The following is a 26,852-nucleotide window of genomic DNA, read 5'->3' as shown; positions in this document are numbered from 1 at the left end:
TTTTTTCCGTTCACGTTCCATTTTTTGCGTTTCGTATATGGTCCGTATACAGAACCATTCATATGAATGGGTCCGCAAAAAGAAATGGAATGTACGCCGTATGCATTCCGTTTCAGTTCCGTTCAAAGATAGAACATGTCCTATTATTGTCCGCATAACGGACAAGGATAGTACTGTTCTATCAGCTGTTCCGTTCTGCAAAAAAGGGTATGCACGCAGACGTCATCCGTATTTTTTGCGGGCCGCAAAATACTGAAAAAGCCATACGGTCGTGTGCAATAGGCCTAGGGCTGTGATGACTAACCTCCGGCACTCCAACTGTGGTAAAACTACTACTCCCAAGATGTACACTTGCTTGACTGTTCTCAGAACTCCATAGAAATGAATGGAGCATGCTGGGAGTTGTAGTACTTGTGGTTCGCCACGGGCATCCTCCATTGTATGCATTTTGCTGGGGATCGCCATTAGCAACGGGCCACAAGTGCAGGATTTGCTCCCCTATTTATATGCACAACTGCATGTGGGTTTGAGCACCTCCTGCTAATGCCAACCTGTCTTCTTAGTTTGTATATATAGATTCCTGGAGGTGTATAAACTCCTATTTAAATGTGCCTGTTTTCCATCTACAGGCCACATTTAGGTGCACCTGTGAGGCCTGGGACATATCAGCAAGTCTTGAGTGGGACTCACAGACTCCTCCCTCCTCCCATTGCAAGCATGGCCACATGCTGGAGGTAACTGGTGAGTTGTTTGTGAGTCGGCCTTATGCTCCTGTAATTTGCCCACTGGCTCCTGGTATTGCCCATACGGCTCAGGTAGGAGAGTGTAGGGTCCCGGGCTACTTGAGAAACCTTGTCGCGGTGTCCGGGCTTAGACATGTTCTACACCGTAGGACATGTTGACTAATCTCTCAATTTTAAAATCAGTTTGAGGATTTAGTATTACTGCAGAGTGCACCTGTGTTTGTTATTGTTTTGTTATAGTGTTATATTAATTATTACATCCGCACTTGTTACCTTGTGTAGGATGTCTATTGTGGTACTTGTGGTTCGCCGCGGGCATCCTCCATTGTATGCATTTTGCTGGGGATCGCCATTAGCAACGGGCCACAAGTGCAGGATTTGCTCCCCTATTTATATGCACAACTGCATGTGGGTTTGAAGCACCTCCTGCTAATGCCAACCTGTCTTCTTAGTTTGTATATATAGATTTCTGGAGGTGTATAAACTCCTATTTAAATGTGCCTGTTTTCCATCTACAGGCCACATTTAGGTGCACCTGTGAGGCCTGGGCTATATCAGCAAGTCTTGAGTGGGACTCACAGACTCCTCCCTCCTCCCATTGCAAGCATGGCCACATGCTGGAGGTAACTGGTGAGTTGTTTGTGAGTCGGCCTTATGCTCCTGTAATTTGCCCACTGGCTCCTGGTATTGCCCATACGGCTCAGGTAGGAGAGTGTAGGGTCCCGGGCTACTTGAGAAACCTTGTCGCGGTGTCCGGGCTTAGACATGTTCTACACCGTAGGACATGTTGACTAATCTCTCAATTTTAAAATCAGTTTGAGGATTTAGTATTACTGCAGAGTGCACCTGTGTTTGTTATTGTTTTGTTATATTGTTATATTAATTATTACATCCGCACTTGTTACCTTGTGTAGGATGTCTATTGTGGTACTTGTGGTTCGCCGCGGGCATCCTCCACCGTATGCATTTTTGCTGGGGATCGCCATTATCAACGGGCCACAAGTGCAGGATTTGCTCCCCTATTTATATGCACAACTGCATGTGGGTTTGAAGCACCTCCTGCTAATGCCAACCTGTCTTCTTAGTTTGTATAAAACTACTACTCCCAAGATGTACACTTGCTTGACTGTTCTCAGAACTCCATAGAAATGAATGGAGCATGCTGGGAGTTGTAGTTTCACCACAGGTAGAGTGCCAAAAGTTAGCCATCACTGCTTAGGGGGTGGTTCTCAGCCAGACCTTGCTAACCGTCCAGAAATTTCTGGACAGTCCGTAAAAACAGGCTTTTTTTCCCTTTGTCTGTGAAAAGAAATAGATGTGTCCATGATTTTTATGAGGCTGGTGGTACATGACTAGATTATTTTGGTGGTAATTATCACCATTTTACAGCTCACAGTAAATGCTGGTAATGAGTTCCTATCAGTATATTGAGCTATAGACATGGATTACTTATAATCTTTATCATTCATTATGGTTTTCCAATATGTTGGTTGTCTGTGCTTTTGGGATAAGTGGTCTAGAAAAAAAGAGAAATTCTGGTTGGCAGCCCTGAACCCCTGTCTATGCCATCTTACAGGGTCTCTGGGGTATGACGGACATGTCAGAGTATTTGTGATGTAAGAAAGGTCTGCCAGGCTTGGAAGTAAGGCACTGCAGGTAGAGGGCTTACCTGTATGGGATAGCTGCTTGTGTTTTGGCGGTTTAATGTAGATGTTGTGGCCCTCATTTGAACGAAGAGGTGGTGGAACCATTCTAACTCTGCGGCACAATTGGAGATGGCCAAGCGCTGTACTCGGCTATCCTCAGCAGTCCTATAGATTTTGATTGGAGTGGCAGCAGGCATATCCAACCAGTGCATTCAAACTGGGGACATGGAACCTCCATTCAAGTGATGGTGGGGTTCTCAGCGCTTAGAACCCCCACTGGTCACATAATCAAGCACTCATGTCATGGGCCAACCCCTTTAAGATCAGGTTGCAGAGCTGCAGGTCAGGAATTATGCATTTGTTTAGGGATGCCTTCACACGCCGCAGAAAATTCAGCGACTGAAAATCTGTTTGATTCATTTGATTTGGGGCAGCAAGCACATGGATTTCTGGAAGCTCCATTAAAAGGGGTTATCCAACCGCTATAATGACCCCCCTAATGCCCCGGCCCCTCATACAGTCCTGATCAAAAGTTTAAGACCACTTGAAAAATTGCAAAAAATCATATTTAGCATGGCTGGATCTTAACAAGGTTCCAAGTAGAGCTTCAACATGCAACAAGAAGAAATGGGAGTGAGACAAAACATTTTTTGAGCATTCAATTTAATGAAAACAACGAATAAACTGAAACAGGCTGTTTTTCAGCTGATCAAAGGTCTAGGACCACACCTCCAAAAAAAAACTAAACCCCCCCCCAAAACAGAAATCCAACTTCCAAACATGAACTCAGTAATAAGTAGCTCCGCCGTTATTGTTTATCACTTCAAAAAAAAAATTCGGCATGCTTGATGCAAGCGTTTCCATGAGGTGAGTGGGAACATTTCTCCAAGTGGTGAAGACGGCCGCACGAAGGCCATCTACTGTCTGGAACTGTTGTCCATTTTTGTAAACTTCCCTTGCCATCCTTCCCCAAAGGTTCTCAATTGGATTTAGATCAGGGGAACACGCAGGATGGGCCAAAAGAGTGATGTTATTCTCCTGGAAGAAGTCCGTTGTCCTGCGGACATTGTGTACTGTAGCGTTGTCCTGTTGAAAAACCCAGTCGTTACCACACAGACGAGGGCCCTCAGTCATGAGGAATGCTCTCTGCAACATCTGGACATAGTCAGCGGCCGTTTGATGCCCCTTCACTTCCTGAAGCTCCATTGTTCCACTGAAGGAGAAAGCACCCCAGACCATTATAGCGCCCCCTCCACTGTGGCGCATAGAAAACATCTCAGGTGGGATCTGCTTGTCATGCCAGTAACGTTGGAAACCATCAGGACCATAAAGGTTACATTTTTTCTCATTAGAGAATAAAACTTTCTTCCACCTTTGAATGTCCCAGATGTCTGCGCCGATGACCGAGATGTCTGTGCAGGCAGCGGTCAGACATTCACTGCGCCTGCGCCGAATACAGACGCGCACGGCGCAGGCGCGAGAATTCGTCCGCTGGCTCAGATGGAGGATGGCATTCAAGAGGAGATGGGCAGGCTGGAGGGACGCGCTGGGCGGCATTTTGGGTGAGTAGACCGAGCCTCTAGGTGCTGAAAAGACGCCCGCATAGCACCTAGAGGCTCATTAGCATATCAATAAAAGTTCGTTTTTTAGGCAAACGGCTGCACAAAAAGCTATTATAATAGCATTGTTTGGTAGAGCAGACATTAGCGGATCGCTAGTGTCTGACAGCTAAATATGTCAAAACGAGGTGGTAGAAACCCTTTAAGGTGAAATAAGGCTGTGTCCCAAAGGGGTTAAATGCATGTGGTCCTAAAATTTGGATCAGCTGAAAAACAGCCTGTTTCAGTTTAATCGTTATTTTCAATTAATTGAATGCTCAAAAAATGTTTTGTCTCACTCCCATTTCTTCTTGTTGCATGTTGAAGCTTTACTTGGAACCTTGTTAAGATCCAGCCATGCTAAATATGATTTTTTTGCCATTTTTCAAGTGGTCTTAAACTTTTGATCAGGACTGTATATGTTATCAAAACATCCGGTCACGGGGGAGCAACAACGATGCTAGGGAGGCTTGGCCCCGTAACGAGGAGATTCAGGGGCAGCCGTGCAGGGATCTGGAGCGGCGCAGGTGGCGGCTAAGTATAATGTATATGAGGGGCCCGGGCATTAGGGGGGTTCTTCAGGCTTTTTCTATAGGTGACCTCTCCTCAGGATAGGTCTTCAATACATGCCTCCCAAGTGTCCCTCTTTTGGAGGGACATTCCCTCTTTTTGACCCAAGTCTCTGTCCCTCTTTTACCCTTAAATGTCCCTCTTTTTGACCTGGAGAACTAATGCATAAAAGTGCATTAATACATTTACTAAATTGTTCCTTACTAAACTATCTTTATATTAGACCAGAACTTCATTTGGTGCAATTTCTATCATAAAATCTCTATAATCTGATGATTTATGTGCTAATATTTAAATGAATATTGAAGGGCAAGAAAAAAAAAAAAATCCCAGGGGCTCCATATGTAAAAAAAATGAAGGAACTTGCCGTACACTCACCTGACCGATCCCCAGGTGCTGCAGTTGTGTCGCAGTCAGTAATTAGGCTTTGGGCGGAGTTAGAGACGTGGCCAAGTATGAAAAAAATTGTCGCACATATTTGGCCCTCTTTGCAATTTTTTGAAAAGTTGGGACTTGGGAGGTACGTCAATATCAGATCAGTGGGTGGTCCGACATCCAGCATCTCCGCCAATGAGCTGTATGGTGAGACGGCACAAGCGCACGTTCTGTCTTGCTTCTCTCTTCCTGCCCACTGCTGCTGTCTATGGAACAGCAGAGCAAGAAGAGAGAAGGGAGACGACACGTGCGCTCTTGCGCATGCAGTCTCCCCATACTGCAGGGCTGCTGGATGTTGGACACCACCCCCACATCTGATATTGAAGGCCTATCCTGAGGATCGGGCATTTTTATAAAAAGCCTGGAGAACCCTTTTAAGGTGAATGGAATTGATTTTCAGTTGCAGAATTTTCTAACACAAAATCTACAGTCGTGGCCAAATGTTTTGAGAATTACATAAATATTGGAAATTGGAGAAGTTGCTGCTTAAGTTTTTATAATAGCAATTTGCATATACTCCAGAATGTTATGAAGAGTGATCAGATGAATTGCATAGTCCTTCTTTGCCATGAAAATTAACTTAATTCCCAAAAAAACTTTCCACTGCATTTCATTGCTGTCATTAAAGGACCTGCTGAGATCATTTCAGTAATCGTCTTGTTAACTCAGGTGAGAATGTTGACGAGCACAAGGCTGGAGATCATTATGTCAGGCTGATTGGGTTAAAATGGCAGACTTGACATGTTAAAAGGAGGGTGATGCTTGAAATCATTGTTCTTCAATTGTTAACCATGGTGACCTGCAAAGAAACGCGTGCAGCCATCATTGTGTTGCATAAAAATGGCTTCACAGGCAAGGATATTGTGGCTACTAAGATTGCACCTCAATCAACAATTTATAGGATCATCAAGAACTTCAAGGAAAGAGGTTCAATTCTTGTTAAGAAGGCTTCAGGGCGTCCAAGAAAGTCCAGCAAGCGCCAGGATCGTCTCCTAAAGAGGATTCAGCTGCAGGATCGGAGTGCCACCAGTGCAGAGCTTGCTCAGGAATGGCAGCAGGCAGGTGTGAGCGCATCTGCACGCACAGTGAGGCGAAGACTTTTGGAAGATGGCCTGGTGTCAAGAAGGGCAGCAAAGAAGCCACTTCTCTCCAAAAAAAACATCAGGGACAGATTGATCTTCTGCAGAAAGTATGGTGAATGGACTGCTGAGGACTGGGGCAAAGTCATATTCTCCGATGAAGCCTCTTTCCGATTGTTTGGGGCATCTGGAAAAAGGCTTGTCCGGAGAAGAAAAGGTGAGCGCTACCATCAGTCCAGTGTCATGCCAACAGTAAAGCATCCTGAGACCATTCATGTGTGGGGTTGCTTCTCATCCAAGGGATTGGGCTCACTCACAATTTTGCCCCAAAACACAGCCATGAATAAAGAATGGTACCAAAACACCCTCCAACAGCAATTTCTTCCAACAATCCAACAACAGTTTGGTGAAGAACAATGCATTTTCCAGCACGATGGAGCACCGTGCCATAAGGCAAAAGTGATAAATAAGTGGCCCGGGGACCAAAACGTTGACATTTTGGGTCCATGGCCTGGAAACTCCCCAGATCTTAATCCCATTGAGAACTTGTGGTCAATCCTCAAGAGGCGGGTGGACAAACAAAAACCCACTAATTCTGACAAACTCCAAGAAGTGATTATGAAAGAATGGGTTGCTATCAGTCAGGAATTGGCCAAGTTGATTGAGAGCATGCCCAGTCGAATTGCAGAGGTCCTGAAAAAGAAGGGCCAACACTGCAAATACTAACTCTTTGCATAAATGTCATGTAATTGTCGATTAAAAGCCTTTGAAACGTATGAAGTGCGTGTAATTATATTTCACTACATCACAGAAACAACTGAAACAAAGATCTAAAAGCAGTTTAGCAGCAAACTTTGTGAAAACTAATATTTGTGTCATTCTCAAAACTTTTGGCCACGACTGTACATTGTGTGAAGGCACCCTAATGGTTCATATGTAGAACTGAAGAAATCCAGAAAAGCAGTCGTCAGCAGTGATTTCAGCCATATTACTATATTGGAGGGCGAGCACTCTTAACAAGGACCAGCGCCGTACATGTACGGCGGGCTAATCGGGCAGGTGCAGGAGCTGCGCCCGATCAGCAGCAGGGGTCCGGCAGTCATTGATAGCCGGACCCCTGCTGTATGCACCGGCATCGGTAAAAACACAGATGCCGGCGCATTAACCCTTGCACTGCCGCGGTCAGTGCTGACCGCGGCACATGCGGGATCCTGCAAGGTGCGGGGTGGCCATCGGGTCCCCGTGCCGCTGTGACGGGAACCCGGTGGCAGGGAATCATGGCTGCCTTCCGTGACAGCCTGTGAGATCCAGCCCCTGGATCTCACAGGAAGCAGGCTGCCACCTCGCTGGCACTGCAATTGTGGACAAGAAAAGGACATGCAGCCCCATGTCGTGCAGCCCCATAGAAATTAATGGGTCCGCAATTCCATTCCGCAAAATGCGGAACAGAATTGCGGACGTGTGAATGGACCCTTAAAATACACTTACAGCCAATGCATCACAATACAGAAGTATTGTAATGCATTGTAAAGGGGATCAGACCCCCAAAAGTTGAAGTCCCAGAGTGAGACAAAAAATAAAGTGAATTTTTTTTTTTAAAAATTGGGAAAAAAAGAAGTAGACATATTAGGTATCGCCGCGTCCATATCGACCGACTCTATAAAAATATCACATGACCTAACCCCTCAGGTGAATACCGTAAAAAAAAAAACTAAATAAAAAAAACTGTCACCTTACATCACTAAAAGTGCAACAATAAGCGATCAAAAAGGCGTATGCCCCCCAAAATATTTCCAATATAACCGTCACCTCTTCCCGCAAAAAATTAGACCCTACCTAGGACAATCGCCCAAAAAATAAAGAAATTTATGGCTATACATAAAAACATGATTTTTTGTTTCTTGTTTGAAAAAGGATATTATTGTGTAAAACTTAAATAAATAAAAAAAAGTATACATATTAGGTATTGCCATGTCCGTAACGACCTGATCTATAAAAATTTCACATGACCTAACCCCTCAGGTGAACACCGTAAAAATAAAAACTGTGTCAAAAAAGCCATTTTTGTCACCTTACATCATAAAAAGTGTAATACCAAGCGATCAAAAAGTCATATGCACCCCAAAATCGTACCAATCAAACCGTCATCTCATCCCGAAAAAAGTGAGCTCCTACATAAGACAGTCGCCCAAAAAATAAAAGAAACTATGGCTTTCAGAATATGGAGACACAAAAAAATTATTTTTTTTCAAAAATGCTTTATTATGTGAAACTGAAAGAAACAACCAAAAACAGTAGTCCTATTTGGTATTATCGCGTCCGTAACAACCTGCTCTATAAAAATACCACATGATCTAACCTGTCAGATGAACATTAATAACAAAAAATAAAAACGGTGCCAAGACAGTTATTTTTGGTTACCTTGCCTCACAAAAAGTATAATATAGAGCAACCAAAATTCATATGTACCCTAAAATAGCACCAACAAAACTTCCACCTTATCACGTAGTTTCCAAAATGGGGTTATTTTTTAGAATTTCTACTATAGGGGTGCATCAGGGCGTCTTCAAATGTGATATGACAACTTAAAATTATCCCAGTGAAATCTGCCTTTCAAAAACCATATGGCGTTCCTTTCCTTCTGCGCCCTGTCGTGTGCCCGTACAGCGGTTTACGACCACATATGGGGTGTTTCTGTAAACTACAGAATCAGAGCCATAAATATTGAGTTTTGTTTAGCTGTTAACCCTTGCTTTGTTACTGGAAAAAATTTATTAAAATGGAAAATCTGCCAAAAAAGTGAAATTCGGAAATGTCATCTAAATTTTCCTTTAATTCTTGTGGAACACCTAAAGGGTTAAGAAAGTTTGTAAAATCAGTTTTGAATACCTTGAGGGGTGTAGTTTCTAAAATGGGGTCATTTTTGGGTGGTTTCTATTATATAAGCCTCACAAAGTGACTTCAGACCTGAACTGGTCCTGAAAAAGTGGGTTTTAGAAATTTTCCGAAAAATTTCAAGATTTGCTTCTAAACTTCTAAGCCTTGTAACGTCCCCAAAAAATAAGTTATTCACAAAATGATCCAAACAGGAAGTAGACATATGGGGAATGTAAAGTAATAACTATTTTGGAGGTATTACTATGTGTTATAAAAGTAGAGAAATAGAAATTTGAAAATTTTCTAATTTTTTTGTAAATTTGGTATTTTTTTTAGAAATAAAAATGACATTTTTGGACTCAGTAAGTGACACTGGTCAGATTTGCAAAAAATGGCCTGGTGAAAAATGGCAGGGTCCTGAAGGGGTTAAAGCGCTGGGATGGGGTAGACATGCAGGGAGCGGGCACTGGTTTCCTGCCCCTGGAGGTGGTGCATATCTATGTACAAAGCCGCCTCCAGCCGCTCAGCAGTGATCACTTATGAGGAAGCGGTCAGCTCTCGTCTGATTGGCTGGTCACTGGCAGCGCGTGCCACCCTCACTGCTGATTGGCTGCTACCTAGCAGCGCACGTCGGTTGAAGGTTGTGGCCGGTTTCGGTAGCCGGTAGTGGCGGCTTCTGAGGCGATATGTGGCTGCTGGGTCTCGTCCAGGATGAGCGGCGCCTGCTGCATGTCTTGTCCTACGTCATGGTTCTAATGGGAGTCATCTCATTCATACTTCTCCGGTTTATCCGTGTGCCGTACGGGCGGTATACCAGCTCCGTGTTTGGGCCGCCGGTACCGGTGCGTCTCGCCTGGTTTCTACAAGAGCTGCCCTCCCTAAGTGTGCCAGTGTATTACCTGGCCGTCCATAGAGAGGTGGAGGCGCCATCCAAGGCTCTACTGGGGGCCTTCATCTGTCACTACGTGCACCGGTGAGGAATGCCGCTCTTTCTACTCTGCTGTCCTGATACTACTGCACCCGTCAGGACAGCTGTCAGGACATGATGGGAGTGGTACTTTTACAACATACGGGAAGGGCGATCTATGGGGAGATTTATGAAACTTTCTAAAAGGAAAACTGCCTCTGTCTTGGTGCTCACAGCAACCAATTACAGCTCGGCTTTCATTGCTCATAGTGCATTTGAAAAATGGAATCTGCTCAGTGATTGGCTACCCCAGATTTCGGCCCCATACAGTGTAATGCGGGGTGTGTATACTTGTCTCCTCTGATACCGAATGATCATTTATAAGCTTCCCTTGTACGTAATAATACGAGATACACCACAGCGTCTCAAGACAAACCTATTCTTCTGAGCATATGCCACAGGTCATTCTTTTACTTGGGTTTTCAGAGTTTATAAAAAACAGTGATAAAATAACGAGACTCTATACTTGCCCCTTTTTTTTTTTTTGTTACCGCTTTCAGCGCCGATCTCTGCCAATCACTGACCTCATCAGTACATAGGACGTGACTGCTGAGGTCAGTGGCTGCAAAACAGTGAATGTCGCTGCTGCAGCCAGGAAAAGGAGAAGAAGCAGCGGAGAAATGGCGCAGCCCCCTTTAATTATTATTGTAATGGTGGGGTTCCTCGGGGTCATTCCAGTACAGGGGTGGAAGCCATGATGCTAATGTGAACAGAGCCTGAACCGTTTCATCTCCATTTCTCGAGGAGAGCGCCATGGTGCTGGCAGGAGTGTAATGATCGCTGTGATCTGCTTTGTTTTTCCACAGGACACTTATCTTCCCCTTTCTGATCCGTGGGGGAAAGCCTACCCCCCTTGCCTCCTTTTCCCTTGCGTTGATTTTCTGCTGTTACAATGGGTACCTCCAAAGCAGCTATCTGTGCAAGTACTCGGACCTCCGTCCCACCTGGACACACGACCCCAGATTCATCATAGGTGAGATGCTGAGATCAGACTATTCTTCCAATCTGCACGTTTTCCGTAAAAGCCCACAGTCCAGTTATACATACATGTAGCTGAAATTAGACTTTAAAGGGGTTCTCTGGGATTTTGATATTGATGACCTATCATCCGGATAGGTCATCAATATCAGATCGGCTGGGGTCTGGTACCCCCACCGTCAGCTTTATAAAGGGAAAACACGTGCCATCTCCTGTCTCTTTCTGCTCGCTGTGGATATAGCAGATCGGTGGAGGTGCTGGGTGTCAGATCATCCCCCCCAATCTGATATTGATGACCTATCCTGAGACTGGAAAACCCCTTTAAACTGGTTACCCCATGAACATCATTTACCACCTATCCAACACATAGGTTATTAAAGGGGTTTTCTCATCTCAGACAATGGGGGCATATCGCTAGGATATGCCCCCATTGTCTTATAGGTGCGAGTCCCACTCACTTCTATGGGAGAGGTGGGGATTAGCGCTTGGTGGTGGACAGATCCCGGGAAATCTGGGGTCCTCCAGCCCCAGCACTCCCCGCTCTGTTCTTGATATAGGTGCGGGTCCCACCGCTGGGACCCATCAGACAATGGGGGCATATCCTAGCGATATGCCCCCATTGTCTAAGATGGGAATACCCCTTTAAAGCATGATTGCTGGGACCCCTGCTGATCACAAGAGCCGGGGGCCCGGGCTCCAGAATGAATGGAGTGTCGGTGCTGTAACTGGCTTTCTTAGACAGCTCCTCGAATGCTGGACCTTCAGCTCCATTCATTCAGAGGAACCGGACCCCCATTCTAGTTATCAGTGGGGGTCTCAGTGGTTGCACTGCCAGTGATCAGTTAGTTATCCTCTATCCTTTGGAAATATATAATATGTATTGTGAAAACCCCTTTAGAGGGACGCTATCTCTAGGAAATTCACTGTTCTACCAAGCACTATGCCTTGTAGCTCTAGCAGCAGAGTGTAATGGTGTCTTTCACGTAGCCATCCATTACTTCATTCTAGAGTCAAAGTACTTTTAATCAATATGCAGTGACCAATTCAGTGCACTGAGGGCGGGTCCAAGCCTTTCTGTGCACCCTGGCTTTTTCTTCCTCTGCCAGACCCTCCCTTGCCTTGAGTGAAAGGGTCAGGTGAGGACACTCTCCAGGAACCTGGCTAGCAAGATGAGCCAGGGTGCACAGAGTGGTTTAGGCCCGCCCCCAGTGCACTTAGCTCATCGCGTACATATGAATTAAAAGTAGTTTTACTGCAGAATGAAGCAAGAAATCACTACATTAAAGGCATCATTACATTCACAGAGCGAGCACAACGCTGGTGACAGTCCCTCTAGGGCAGGGTTGCACAACCCGCGGGCCACATACGGCCCTGTCTTGCTGGGCAGAAACACAGCTGATCGTGCGATCAGCTGTGTTTCTGCCTGGAGCGCCGCACGACGATGGATGACAGCTCCTGCTCCTGCACTGTAGCAGGTCGGGCCCCCCGCTGGAAGTGATAGTGAGTGAGCCGAGGGGAAGGCAGAAGCGCTTTATCAGTGCTTCTGCCTTCTCCTCAGAGGAGCGCAGAGCTGCAGGGTCAGGAAACCCTGATCTGCTCTGCCTTCTAACTCCCACAGGAGGCTGGTTTCCCCTGTAACTGGGGCTCATTTGGATGCCCCAGTTACAGTGGAAATGGTACAAAAAAAAGTCTCTCATTGTCTCCCAAAGGTCTTTCAGTGACCTCTTGGGGACAAATTATGTGGAAAAAATAGGTTGAAAAAAGTGCAAAATAATAGTGTTTATTGTCCCCCAACAGACTTTTTATGACCTCTTGGGGAACATATGTGGCAAAAATATATTTAAAAAAAATAAGTAATAAACCAATTATAAAAAAAATAAAAATATTACAATAAAATACAGATAAAATAAAAAAAGAAAAGGTGCAAATTAAAAAAGGTCTTTTTATGACCTCTTGAGGGAGGGGCTTCACCAGTGACATGCTGCTTCTGGCCACATCACCGCTGGAGAGGTGTAAACGGCGCGGGGACTGGAAGATGGGGGCAGTGCAGAGGACCAGAACAGCAGGGAGCAGGTAAGTATAATGCCTCATTCACACGTCCATGTCTGCGCTCAAATCCATAAGCAGGTGGTCAGTGATGCATCCGTGAAGCTGTCCGTGAAGGATCTGTGTTGGGTCCGTGTGTCCGTTTTTTTCTGTCTGTGTTACATCCGTGTTTCAGTAACACTGAACAGCTGAAAAATAATTTTCAAAGCATCTCTTCATGATCCATGCAACACGGATGGCATGGACTATAATAAACGTGATGGATCCGTGAACACGGACAAAATAGAACAAGCTTTCATGCCAAAAAGACGGACCGTGCTAAAACATTGATGTCTGAATACACACATTAAAATAAATAGGGACGTGTGCTGTCCGTGGAGAACATGTACAGCACACGTCCGTGAAACACTGAAGTGTGAATAAGGCTTAACTCTTCGGTTTCAGGGGCCTGCTGCAGGACGATATTCTGGACAATTACTGGGAAAAAGTGTTCATAGGAGCGCTTATATCTGGCCGGTATAATCGCAGCCGCTGATCAGTCGATAAACAAGAAATCGCTCGTTTGTCGGCTGATTTGCATATTTTATTTTATTCGCGGCCCCTTGAAATAGAGCAATGTGGCCCTCAGACCAAAAAAGGTTGTGCACCCCTGCTCTAGGATCTTCAGAATGGTAGGTACTAGGGTTGCACTCGGTATCGAATTATTGATACCCAATCAATACTTTTGTACAGGTATCGATTCGATACCGGGATTTGCCTTTTACCGCTACTAGGCTAGTATCTCAGAACATGGCATGCGCTGCTCTCAGCACGCGCCATGTTCTCCTCAGCAGCACAGGGGAGAAGGAGGCAGTCTCTCCCTTACCCCTGTGCCGCCGCTGCCACCAATGACAGGAGAAACTGGGGGAGGAGTGGAGGGACTGTGGCCACTGCGCCACCAATGAAGATAACTAACGTTTAATACAAATACAGGAGGCGGGTGCCGGCGTCAGAATCACATAGCCGGCACCCGACCTTTATGACAGGGAGCTGCGATCAGCAGCAGTTAACCTCTGTATTTGCCTCCTGTATTTGTATTAAAGGGTTTCTGTCACCTGAAAAATGGGTATTACGCTGGCTGACATTAGCGATGTGCTAATGTCAGCTGAACATAACTATACGGCCTCATGCACACGACCGTTGTTCTGGTCCGCATCCAAGCCGCAGTTTTTGCGGATCGGGTGCTTACCCATTCACTTCAATGGGGCCGCAAAAGATGCAGACAGCACTCCATGTGCTGTCCGCATCCGTTGCTCCGTTCCGTGGTCCGCCCAAAAAAATAACATGTCCTATTCTTGTCCGTTTTGCGGACAAGATGAGGTATTTCTACAATGGGCCGCCTGTTCCGTTCTGCAAACTTCGGAAGGCACAAGGGCGGTTTCCGTGTTTTGCGGATCCGCAATTTGCGGACTGCAAAAAACTGAACGGTTGTGTGCATGAGGCCTATTAATGCCATCTCACTGCCTGAAGCCTTTATTGAGAAAAATGAACTTTTATAATATGCTAATTGACCTCTTGGGGGGGGGGGGGGGGGGCTTTGCACCTGCTCCTAGAGGCTCCGTTTGCCCACCTCTTTTCACGCCCTTCTTTTGACTGATGGGGCCAGGGCAGCGCTGCTCTCCTCTCGCCAACTGTGTCTACTAAGGCGCAGTGAGGGAAGGACGCTCGGCGGCTGCTGGCTTCCCCACTGCTCCTGCGCCGAATGCTGAACGGCGCGAGATTTACACTGCAGACAGGGCTGGCGGGAGGAGAGCAGTGCTGCCCTGGCCCTGTCAATCAAGAGTAGAAGGGCGTGAAAAGAGGTGGGAGAACGGAGCATCTAGGAGCAGGGGCAACGCCCCCCCCTGCTCCTAGAGGCTAATTGGCATATTATAAAAGCTCGTTTTTCTCACTAAAGGCTTTAGGCAGTGAGATGGCATTAATATAGTTATGTTCAGCTGGCATTAGCACATCAAGTATATCTGCAGAATTTGGGTGTGGATCATTTATTTGATGTAACCATGACTGGATTTTTTTGAGGTGTCACTCCACCCAAAGCTGAAAGGTATGCATGGTTCCAGTTCATCTTCCCAGGGAGAATGCGAATTCCTCAGCTACTAAGGAAGCTGCAGCACCCGGCACATTTCCTTCCCTGACTACCACATTTTGACAACCTTCTGATGTATGATGTCTAGATGTCTTTCTCATTTGCCGCACTGACCGCAGCTTTAATGCACCTCTTACAGGTATAGCGCTGTTTATCTGCGGAATGCTTATTAATATTCATTCTGATCACATCCTGAGGAATCTGAGAAACCCCGGCGAGACAGGATATAAAATACCCAGAGGTAAGTGGTCACCGAAAATATCTCCCTTAGTGTCATTTTCTGCTGTCATGTTGTTCCCCAAAAGTGACCTCAGGAAGGCAAGCTCTTGAAGGCCAAAGACAAGAGTGACGACCAGTATGGCTGCACTTCCTGTCATCACAAAGTAGCCACCGCAAGAAAGCCAAAAAATGCTAATGAGGAACACAAACCTATATGTCCTCTCCCGTATAACAGGAGCAATTCTGGAGCATTTTTATAATATTCTATATTGTGCCATTCCTCTACTATTCCTACTAGAAGTCTATGAATGAAATAGCAGGAGTCTGCAGTGAAGTCAGCTGAGTGTTACCATTGTGTCCCTGCACAATCTGACACAGCACTGATTGGACATTGTCGGACTGAGGGGGGCTCCCAAACCCACAATGGATAACAACTCGCTGGACTTCTACTGTAGACTTTTGACAATTCATTCATAGACTTCTGCCTGGAATAACAGAGGAATGACAAAGCACAGGGCCATATAAAAAGAAGGGTTTTCCAGGATTTGTATATGGATGACCTGTCTTCAGGAAAGGCCATCAATATCAGATCAGTGGGAGCCCCACCTCTGGCAACCCTGCCAATCAGCTGTTTGAGACCACAACGCTCCGGTTTGTGTGTGTGTAGGGTATCGAACTTTCAATACCCAGTCAATACTTTTGTACCCGAATTGATACAATACCGGGATTTGCTATTTTCCGATACTAGGGTGCGCTACTGCGCAACCTAGTATCGCTTAGAACATGGCACGTGCCGTCCTCAGCACGCACCATGTTCTCCTCAAGCCGGCACAGTGGAGAAGGAGGAAGTCCCTCTGTCCCGCTTCCACTGTTACCAATGAGAAGGATTAAGGGGAGGGGGCTGTCAAGCTGCCACTGATGATGATAATTAACATTATTATAATTTTGGGTGGGGGGCCTGTTTAACATTGCGTCACCAATGCATATAATTAACCCTTAAATACAAATGTAAGCTGTGTCCTGCCGAACCCCGGCAAATAACCCAGCAGGTGCCGCACAAGGGTTCTAGTAGTTATTAAATAAAAAGCAAAAATAAAGTTTAAAGGGAACCTGTCATCAACTTCATGCTGCCCATACTAATAGCAGTATAAAGTAGAGACAGGTGAGTTGATTTCAGGAGTCTGTCATTTAAAAGTTAAAACGCAATCATTGCAGACTGGGCCTGGAAAAGAGTCATGGCCACCTGAGAAGAGTCATGGTTATTCATAAAGTCCTGTTCTCCCTGCCCGCCTGCTGACAGTCTTCTACCTAGTTTTCTCCCTTACTCTCGAGGAGAGAACTGCCAATCATCAGCAGATGGGTGAGAGTGCAGGAGATTATGAATAACCATGACTCTTCTCAAGTAGATTTGACTCTTCTCAAGGCCTGGGCTGCAATGATTATGATGCTGGTTCTCGGCAACCACTTACTTTTAGCTCATGAATGACACACTGTTGAAATCAGTATTTCTGTCACTATTTTATGCTGCCCTCAGTGAGATCAGCATAAAGTTGATGACAGGTTCCCTTTAAAATTGTAACTTTTTTTTTTTTTTTTTTAAATGACCCCCTTGAACAATAAAAATAAAAAAAAAACATATTGGGTATCGCGGTGAACGCCAACACAGATAATAAAAAAAAAACGCATGATTTGTCATTTTCTTTGTCTGTAAAACGGCTAGGGCAGCGCTAAAGCCCGCCCATCAGAGCCGGTGACGTCACCGAACACACTGCTGGGCGAAAGCCTCCGCCCGGCAGTGTTATTGTAAATAAGAGCCCTTGCCCTGCGCGATCCAGCAGCATCAGGAGGGCTGCCTGGGTGAAATTATAGGTATGTCCAGGTTCAGCTCTGAACCCGGACAACCGCTTAAAAGGGACACATGACCGATGAATGTCACTGGCCTAGGAAGAGGCCGCAGCGCTCACACGAGAGCATCGTGGCCTCTTCAGACAGCTGGTTGGCAGGGGTGCTGGGGCTCAGACCTCCACTGATCAGATAACGATGACCTATCCTGAGAAATCCTGGAAAACCCTTTATTACATGGCTTGGGTCCGCCCTCGGTGCAATTAACACCTCATTTGCATATGGATGAAAAGTACTTTTTCTCCAGAATGAAGCAGCGGATCGTTAAGTAAAGTGTATCATTCCATTTAGCTGAGGAATTGTGCCTGGTTATAACCGTGATTTCCTAGCGACAGGGTCATTTCGCACTGCAGATGTTGGAGGATTTCTTGACATAGTATATGCCGGCGTATAAGACGACTTTCTAACACTAAAAATTATTTTCAAAAGTCGGGGGTCGTCTTATACGCCGGGTATACTCAGATCCGATGGTATATTCTAACCCCCAGGCGTTCCCATGGGGACGGGGACGCTTGCCTGGGGGTTAGAATACACAGGGCCCCGCCGCTCAGAGGAGTACAGTTAATAAATGTAATCTGTAACTTTAACTTTAAATGAGCGCTCATCTCTTTACTAGGTTACCTTACTCTCAGCTCCGCTAACAGGCAGTGCGGGCGGCGCTCACTCACTGACGTTACGTGCCTGCTCCTCCCACTAGGCGGCGCAGGCGCGTGACGTCAGTAAGTGAGCGCCGCCCGCACTTCCTGTTAGTCCGGAGTGCGGAGTCCTACAAGTCCTACGGGTCCTACAAGCATTTATGATGGGACTGCTGTAGAATCACAGCTTTCTGGTCCACAGTTAATGCTGCCATAAATAAGGTATGCTCTGTTACTATGACTCTAGCCCCTGAAGACATTTTTCTTTGCCATTTGTTTTCAGGGAAAAACAGACAATCACCTCCTCACTACAGCCAAACTCCTCATATCTTTTAAATGGAGAGACGCGAACCCTCCTACCTTGGACATGTGGGTAGCCAGAGTGCAGCAAATCTGTAGGGCGGCGCTAACTCACTGACGTTACGTGCCTGCTCCTTCCACTAGGCGGCGCAGGCGCGTGACGTCAGTAAGTGAGCGCCGCCCGCACTGCCTGTTAGCGGAGCTGAGAGTAAGGTACCCTAGTAAAGAGATGAGCGCTCATTTAAAGTTACAGATTACAGTTAATAAATGTATACTCCTCTGAGCGTCGGGTGGGGGATCTGTGGATGGCACTGTCATGGCGGGGTGGGGGGGATCTGTGGATGGCACTGTTATGGGGAGGGAGATCTGTGGATGGAACTGTCATGGGGGGGGATCTGTGGATGACACTGTCATGGGGGGGATCTGTGGATGACACTGTCATGGGGGGGATCTGTGGATGACACTGTCATGGGGGGGATCTGTGGATGACACTGTCATGGGGGGGATCTGTGGATGACACTGTCATGGGGGGGATCTGTGGATGACACTGTCATGGGGGGGGATCTGTGGATGACACTGTCATGGGGGGGATCTGTGGATGACACTGTCATGGGGGGGATCTGTGGATGACACTGTCATGGGGGGATCTGTGGATGACACTGTTATGGGGAGGGGGATCTGTGGATGACACTGTTATGGGGAGGGGGATCTGTGGATGGCACTGTCATGGGGGGGATCTGTGGATGGCACTGTTTAAGGGGGATCTGTGGATGGCACTGTTATGGGGAGGGGGAATCTGTGGATGACACTGTCATGGGGTGGATCTGTGGATGACACATATAGCATAAGATGCTATATAGTGTCATCCATAGATCCCCCCCCATAAGCAGTGTCATCCACTGATCCCCCTCCCCATAGCAGTGTCATCCACTGATCCCCCCTCCCCATATCAGTGCCATCCACAGATCCCAGTCAGTTTCCTGGACTGGAGAAGATCGTCTTGAAGACAGGGAGGGCTGGGCATTCAGGGGTAGTCTTATACGGCAAGTATAGCCCAAACCCTATATTTTAAATGGAAAAGTTGGGGGTCGTCTTATACGCCGGCATATACGGTATATTACTGTATAAGCATACATTGCCTTATGACACTGACAGGCTTGTTTGTTGATGGACATTTCTGGCAGGGTAAACGTTTTTTGCAAGATGTGTTTTCAAATATATGGCGCACAATGTGAAATAGAAGAGAAAACTGGCAATTTTTTATTTTTTTTCTTAAGAATTTTGCTCTAATAAAAATATCATGGTGGTGGATCCGCGTTGGCTACTACTGCCGGTCTAAATCTACATCAGCTTCCTTGCTGGCACAGATTTAGAACATTTTTTACGCCTAAAGCAGGCATAGAAAATTATAAATGAGACGGGCTGACGGCCCTTCCCTGCCCACACCAAGCCCCCTTTTTTAGACCTGGTGTGAGTCGAGAACAGTTAGATTGCTGCGCAAGAAAACTGGTGTATATCTGATAGTAAATGACTCCCTATGTTTCTATATATTGCTAACTTAAGTGTGTCTGAAAACTCAAAAAATTCAAAGAAGAACATAGCCAGGGTGGATAAAAATCAATGATTAAAAAAAATATATTGAATTCAAAGGTTATTCTATCATGAAATAAGGATTAGTTTTTTAATTTATGTAGAATAAGGCTGTATATCTGTAAATTTTTTTGGTAAATAAATTCCATTAATCCATTCACAATGTCATGCTCTTCCAGAGGTTTTTGTAAGATTATTGGGCAGTTTCTCTGCCTACAAGATATTATCACAGATGCTTGCTTTACTTTCGCAGTTCTCAAAACTGAATTTGACTCAGCAGAGATCACATGCCTCTTCTTCACAGCAAAAGTGTTATAACATGAACAGAGTTGAGAAAAATACCTTAATCCTAACTTCTACAAACCTATGAACGCAGAATCAACCTAATCAAACTAATATGAAAAGTTATTATTCTAAAAATCTTCATCTACTTGCATATTATAAGTTATACCAGCAAGAATGGGTCTTTATGATTTAAATCAAGCCTTACTGACTAGTGATTTAAATCAAATCCACCCTGAACATCGCCATAACCATAATAGGAGAAAACTAATAAAGAATCTTTGTCCTAATGAGGTTCTAGAATCAATCAGTCAGAAACTGGTTCCACGACTTTCTGCACTGGATCTGATGCTATTGGTTATATGACACAGAAATAAGGGTGTAATCATGTAGGAGGATGACTAGCTGTCAGATGGTAAAAGGGAACATCTGCAGTATCTGCCACACCTAAACAGACACGTAGAAAATTGGACTGCGAAGCCATACTGCATTTTGCCTGTTGACTACAGAGAAACCATTTTGGACTGAGGATCTGATGATCTATCTTCTTCTGTATAGGTCATCATTATGTGATCGGTGGGGGCCCAGCACCTGGGAGCCCTAGCAATCATCTCTGTGAGCACTGCGGCCTTCTCCCTGCTCACCAAGCACAGCGCCGTACACTGTATAGTGGCTGTGCTTGGTATCGCGCTCAGCCCCATTCACTTGACGTCTAGGCCACTTGTAGGGCTGAAACTATTACTCGATTAAATGGAGTAATTCGACACAAAAAATCCTTGATGCAAATTTTTTGCATCGAAGATTTGTTTGTGTCATGTGACCATGGCGAGGGAGTGAAGCGCTTGCTATTACTCCCACTCTGTGGTCTCCCACTGCGCTTGGAATATTCACCTTTCCAGCAAGGGGCCTCCGGACACTTCACAGCACGTCCATGGTACCGCGCTGCACTGACGTACGCACGCCGTGACGTCAGGCGCAGAGCAGCGCGCAACGATGGAGTGTCGGCGGCGCCCCTGCTGGAAAGGTAAGTTGGTGAAACCGAGGGGGTGGGGGACGCGCGTGCACAGCGTTATAGCAACCAATGACGCTGTGCAATCCGGGTGTCAGGAGGAGCAGGGCAGCAGAGACTATGGCACAAGGGGGGGGGGGGGGGGGAAAGCTGATGGCACAAGGGGGGGAAGTAAAGCTGATGGCACAAGAGGTGGGGGGAGTAAAGCTGATGGCACAAGGGGGGGGGGGGGAGTAAAGCTGATGGCACAAGGGGGGGAAGTAAAGCTGATGGCACAAGGGGGGGGGGAGTAAAGCTGATGGCACAAGGGGGGGGGAGTAAAGCTGATGGCACAAGGGGGGGGGGGAGTAAAGCTGATGGCACAAGGGGGGGGGGGAGTAAAGCTGATGGCACAAGGGGGGGGAGTAAAGCTGATGGTACACGGGGGGGGGGTGGAGTAAAGCTGATGGCACAAGGGGGGGGGGAGTAAAGCTGATGGCACAAGGGGGGGAGTAAAGCTGATGGCACAAGGGGCGGAGTAAAGCTGATGGCACAAGGGGCGGAGTAAAGCTGATGGCACAAGGGGGGGGAGTAAAGCTGATGGCACAAGGGGGGGGGGAGTAAAGCTGATGGCACAAGGGGGAGGAAGAGCTGATGGCACAAGGGGGGGAGTGAAGCTGATGGCACAAGGGGGGGAGTGAAGCTGATGGCACAAGGGGGGGAGTAAAGCTGATGGCACAAGGGGGGAGGAAGAGCTGATGGCACTGGGGGGAACTGATGCACTTGGGTTGATCGCACAGGGAGGAACAAAGGGTATTGGGGACTGATGGTAGGGGGTTGTATGAGTTTTTATAAAGGAAAACAGTCTATTAATTATTTTTTTCTTATTAGATTACTCGTTTAATTGTAAAAAATAATCGATAGAATATTCAATTACTAAAATAATCGTTTACTGCAGCCCTAGCCACGTGACAGATCAACATGACGTCACTGGCTTAGGAAAAGCAGAGAGAAGGCCACTCCGCTACTGCAAGCTGATTGGCAGGGTTCCAGATGTCAGAAAACCCCTTTAAACTCATCTATAACCTACACTCAGTAGGGTAAGTTTATCAAACTGATGTAAAGGAAAACCGGCTTAGTTGTCCATAGCTACCAATCAGATTCTGACTTTCATTTTTCACAACTGAAAGGTGGAATGTGATTGGTTGCTATTGGCAACAAAGTCAGTTTTGCTCTACACCAGTTTGGTACATTTCCTCCAGTAACTCCATAGTGGACAGAGATGATTAGTCGTTCCCCTCACAGATTTAGGTGACAGGATACTGCTAACCAGAACGGAGTGTGCAGGTTCTACAGGGTCCCTATGTATGCTCCCTCTAAACTGCATTGTATTAAAAAGAAATTGAAAGGGATCCTATCGGGATGTTTCCCCTCTAAGCTGCTACCATGCCATAATACATGATGTGACCATGTTTCCAAAGATATATATGCATTTACAGATTGCCGTCCCCCAGGCCATGCTACATCAATGTGTCAGGAGTACAGCAGAATGGCACTTGTGCTGTAGAGTGCACTCACTGTACAGATGACGCCAGTAACAGCACGCCTGGCTTTACTGCACATAGGAGGTAGAGCGGCCTGGGGCACCTACACCAACTACAACACCTATCTGACACGACTAAGAATTCCTGGTACTATACAGTCGGTGCTGATCTGCTCCGTAAATGACTGTATTTTGTTAAAATGAATATGCTGTGGTCACCTATGCTGTAATTTTATGTACACCATAGTATATGGGATATGCATAAGTACTAGTACAGATTCTAATACCTGTCCTTTTTATGGTTTGATTCTATTTTAAGGTGGACTTTTTGAATATGTTACCGGTGCAAACTTTTTTGGTGAAATAGTGGAATGGTCAGGATTTGCCATCGCTGGTTGGTCCATCCCCGGAGCGGCTTTTGCCTTATTCACATTGCTGGTGCTTTTATCTCGAGCACAGCAACATCACCAGTAAGTACTTTCCTCAGTCACATAGCACATGGCAGTGTCCAGGCATGGCCAGAATAGGTATAAGGAACTGTCACATATGGCCACTACACAGTGTACAGTCTCCAGCTCCTTATACTATCTAGCTTCCAGGAGTCCAAAACAGCATGTTATTTGATATAGGTCATCAATATTTGGAGCCCAGAGTTTTCCAAAAACTTAAAATCAAAAGATTTGATTGGTGGGGGTCTGAGTGCTGAGACCCTCACTGATCAATAGAACGATGAGAGAGAGTACATTTGTAGAGGATGGAGATGGACCCATAGGCTTATATAACCTATAGAACGTTTTTTGAAAACTCAGTGACCCTTTAAATGTGATCTGCAATTAGATTTTAAAGGATTGAGCTCAGCTTTCACTATTATGTGCAGGGAGCAGAGTGAACTTAGACCTCCTGATTCAGACAGCAGCCTGTTCTGTCGTGTCTGTACTACACCCATGTAACACACAGACCCCACTAATATGAATGGTGCAGGGAGCAGAGAGAACTTAGACCTCCTGATTCAGACAGCAGCCTGTTCTGTCGTGTCTGTACTACACCCATGTAACACACAGACCCCACTAATATGAATGGTGCAGGGAGCAGAGTGAACTTAGACCTCCTGATTCAGACAGCAGCCTGTTCTGTCGTATCTGTACTACACCCATGTAACACACAGACCCCACTAATATAATTGGTGCAGGGAGAAGTTGGACCTCCTGATTCAGACAGCAGCCTGTTCTGTCGTATCATTCATTGTCAATGGGGCCAAAACTGAACTGAATGAAACGGAGCGCACCAGAATGCATCCCATTCCATTTGGTTGCGTCCCCATTGCGGACAGAATAACGCTACAAGCAGCGGTTTTCTTTCCGCAATGTGGTGCGGAGGAAGATGGATCCGTCCTGACACACAATGTAAGTTAATGCGGACGGATCCGTTTTCTCTGACACAATAGAAAACGGATCTGTCCTCCATTGACTTTCAATGGAGTTCAAGACTGATCCGTCATGGCTATGTTAAAGATAATACATACAATAACGGATCCAGCAAAAACGCTGGTGTGAAAGTAGCCTAATCTGTGGATTTTTACTGGCATCTGGGTCATTGGAATGCCTCTTCATTCTGGTGAGTTTGGGAATAGATAACGTAGGGCTAAGTGGCACATACTCGACTGTTAATTTTGGGAGGTGTCTGCTTGGGTTAAAGTATTAGCCACAGACATGAATGTGTATGCGTTTTTTTTATAAAATGTGTACATTTGCTAGGGAACATTTTTACAATGTGATATTTCAGAAAATACATGGGTATGAGTGTACATAGTTGTGGTGAAAACATTTGAGACTGTTTTAGATCTTTTTGTCAGATGTTTCAATGGTACACTGAAGTACACTAAGCATTTTATAAGTTTTTAAACATGTACTGACAAATGCAGGAAGTTTATGCAAAAACTCAGTATTTTCAGAGTTGGCCCTTCTTTTTCAAGACTTCTACAATTCTCCGTGGCATGCTGGAATCAGCTTCTCAGCTAAACCCTGACTGATGGCAAGTCATTCTTCCCTAATCAGTGCTTGGAGGTTATCACAATTTCTGTGTTTTTGGTTGTCCACCTGCTTTTTGGGGAGTCTACTGGCCATGGACCCAAAATTTTCCATGTTTTGATCAATGATTTCAGTTTTGCCTTGTGACATGGTGCGCCAACACGCTTAAACATGCTCCAACATTGTTCATCCCCAAGTTGCTCCTGGATCATTGGGAGAAGTTACTCTTGGCGGATGATTTGATATCATTCTTTATTCATGGCAGTAATCTTGGTCAAAATTGTAAGTGAGGCCACTCAATTGGATGAGAAGCAACCCACACATGAATGGTCTCGGGATGCGTTATTGTTGGCCTGACAGAGGACTCGTGGTAGCGCTCGCCTTTTTTTCTCTGGACAATAATTTTTCCAGAGACCCAAGGAGTCTAAAGGGGTCTTCTTTAGAGAAAATGGCATTACCATAGTCCCCCGCAGTCCAATCCCTGAACTTCCTGCTGAATATCAGTCTGTCCTTGATGGTTTTTCTTGGTGATAAGTGGCTTTTTTGCTGCCTTCTTGACACCAGGCCATTCTCCAAAGGCCTTTGCCTCACGGTGCATGCAGATACAGTCACATCTGCCTGATCCCATATCTGAATTCTCTTTAGGATACGGTCCATGCCGGTGTCCTGCTGCTTCAGTAGGTAGCTTTCATTGTAGTGCAATGGCCAGACCACTTCACCGTTTCCCAGCCACGTGGCCTCATCTCGCCTTAGTAACCCTTTTAAGTTAATTTTCATGGCAAGGAATGACTTTGCAATTAATTACAATTCATCTGATCAGTCTTCATAACAATCTAGAGTTAATGCAAATTGCCACCATAAAAAAAAAAACAACCAAAATTTGTGTCAATCTCAAAACTTTTTGCCACATCTGTAATCTGTAATTAATTTTTTTTGATAACTCAGAATTTCTTTATAAAACATTGCCCCATCATTGGAAGCTACTTAATCCTAGACAAATTTGCTGAAAGTATGTGTAATACAGTCATTTATTTCAAGCACTTTCTAGACCCCAGACAGTTACTTGCCGTCCCTCAAGGGACAGAGAAGAAGAGTGTTGTCATTTCATGGTTTTCTTGGGAGATCTGAAGACATAAAACAGACGTGACCAGAGCTTAAAGGGGTTTTGTCACTTCAGTAAGTGGCATTTATCATGTAGATAAAGTTAGGTTTCCGCTCAGAAGATGATTTTGGAGCGGAGACAAAAGTTGTGCGCGCAGGACTTTTGTCTTTGCTCCAAAATCATCTTCTGAGCGGAAACCTAACGGACCCCATTATAGTCTATGGGGGTCTGTTGGCTCCATTCGGCTCAGTTATGAGCAGAATCCGTCCTTTCCGTTCTCCTGCTCCTATAACGGAGCAGGAGAACGGAAAGGCTGAACGCTGATGTGAACTCGGCCTTAGACGGTCGCCTTTGTCACTCCAGTGGGTACCTAGCAATTTCAAAATCCTTTGACATGTGAGAAGTTTTAAATCGGTAGGCTCGGGTGCGGAAGGAGGCAGAAGTACTCAGCTCTCAGACTTTCTATGAATCCATACACCGCTTGTTGGAATTGCTCCTTAATGTTAATACTGTGACTCTTATTCTTCCAGATGGTACATTGAGAAATTTGAAGACTATCCAAAAGCCAGGAAAATCCTCATTCCGTTTATATATTAAGTTCTGTGGAAGATGAATTAAGACCAGAGTGCCTGCCCATAATCTCATCTCAAGCCTGGTGCTGATCTCTTTGTACTGTATCTCAGCCAGGAGACTTACTGGAATCCTCCCTGTTTCGTTCGAGAAAGTTTGTTACTTTAAGCCTCTAAACCTTTTATTTTAATAAAGCATGTGTTTTTATGATGTTATGAGGGCTTGAAAACGTTCTACCTCCTTTTATCGTTGTAATATATTGTACCGTATTCTTCATGTTCTGAAGAACGTTTAAAAAAAAAAATAAAGGTTTATATTAGCAAGTTAACCACAAGATTATCTTTTATCCCTTATCCCTACTTTAAGATAGAATTAAAATGTTCTGTTCTTTATCAGGACCGATGTTTTCGAGAAGGATGACTGCTTATTCCACTATATCATCTGGATCCATGTTCTCAATCTTTTTAGTACGGTTTCTTTGCTTTCAAAAAGCATGTCACTAGAAATGTCTGTTAGACTAGTTTGCGGTATTACACTGGTCATGACATCAGTCTATTCACTGGTCGAGGAAAAAAAACTAAAATATCATGTTATTTATTCATTAAAACCTCTGAATAAAGTGCAGCAGCC

At 45.4% G+C, this 26,852-nt stretch overlaps 1 protein-coding gene across 1 annotated transcript; it reads left to right on the top strand.

The window, feature by feature from the left end:
* The first annotated feature begins 9,572 nt into the window (after positions 1-9,572).
* Positions 9,573-26,540, top strand: SRD5A1 (steroid 5 alpha-reductase 1). The gene is made up of 5 exons (XM_040433361.1): positions 9,573-9,921; positions 10,722-10,888; positions 15,204-15,305; positions 22,843-22,993; positions 26,183-26,540. The coding sequence occupies exons 1-5, from the start codon at positions 9,635-9,637 to the stop codon at positions 26,247-26,249; spliced, it is 774 nt and encodes a 257-aa protein (XP_040289295.1). The 5' UTR covers positions 9,573-9,634; the 3' UTR covers positions 26,250-26,540.
* The last annotated feature ends 312 nt before the right edge of the window (positions 26,541-26,852 follow it).

The sequence above is a fragment of the Bufo bufo genome, chromosome 5 (assembly GCF_905171765.1).
Source record: "Bufo bufo chromosome 5, aBufBuf1.1, whole genome shotgun sequence".
NCBI lineage: Eukaryota > Metazoa > Chordata > Amphibia > Anura > Bufonidae > Bufo > Bufo bufo.
This window is presented reverse-complemented; position numbering and strand designations above follow the sequence as displayed.

What these genes read in the sequence shown, in the direction of transcription:
- SRD5A1 (XM_040433361.1), top strand. Translation starts at nt 9,635, where the DNA reads ATGTGGCTGCTGGGTCTCGTCCAGGATGAGCGGCGCCTGCTGCATGTC. An exon ending in CGACCCCAGATTCATCATAG is followed by an intron (nt 10,889 to 15,203) that starts GTGAGATGCTGA and finishes CACCTCTTACAG; the next exon opens with GTATAGCGCTGTTTATCTGC. An exon ending in CGAGCACAGCAACATCACCA is followed by an intron (nt 22,994 to 26,182) that starts GTAAGTACTTTC and finishes TTATTCTTCCAG; the next exon opens with ATGGTACATTGAGAAATTTG.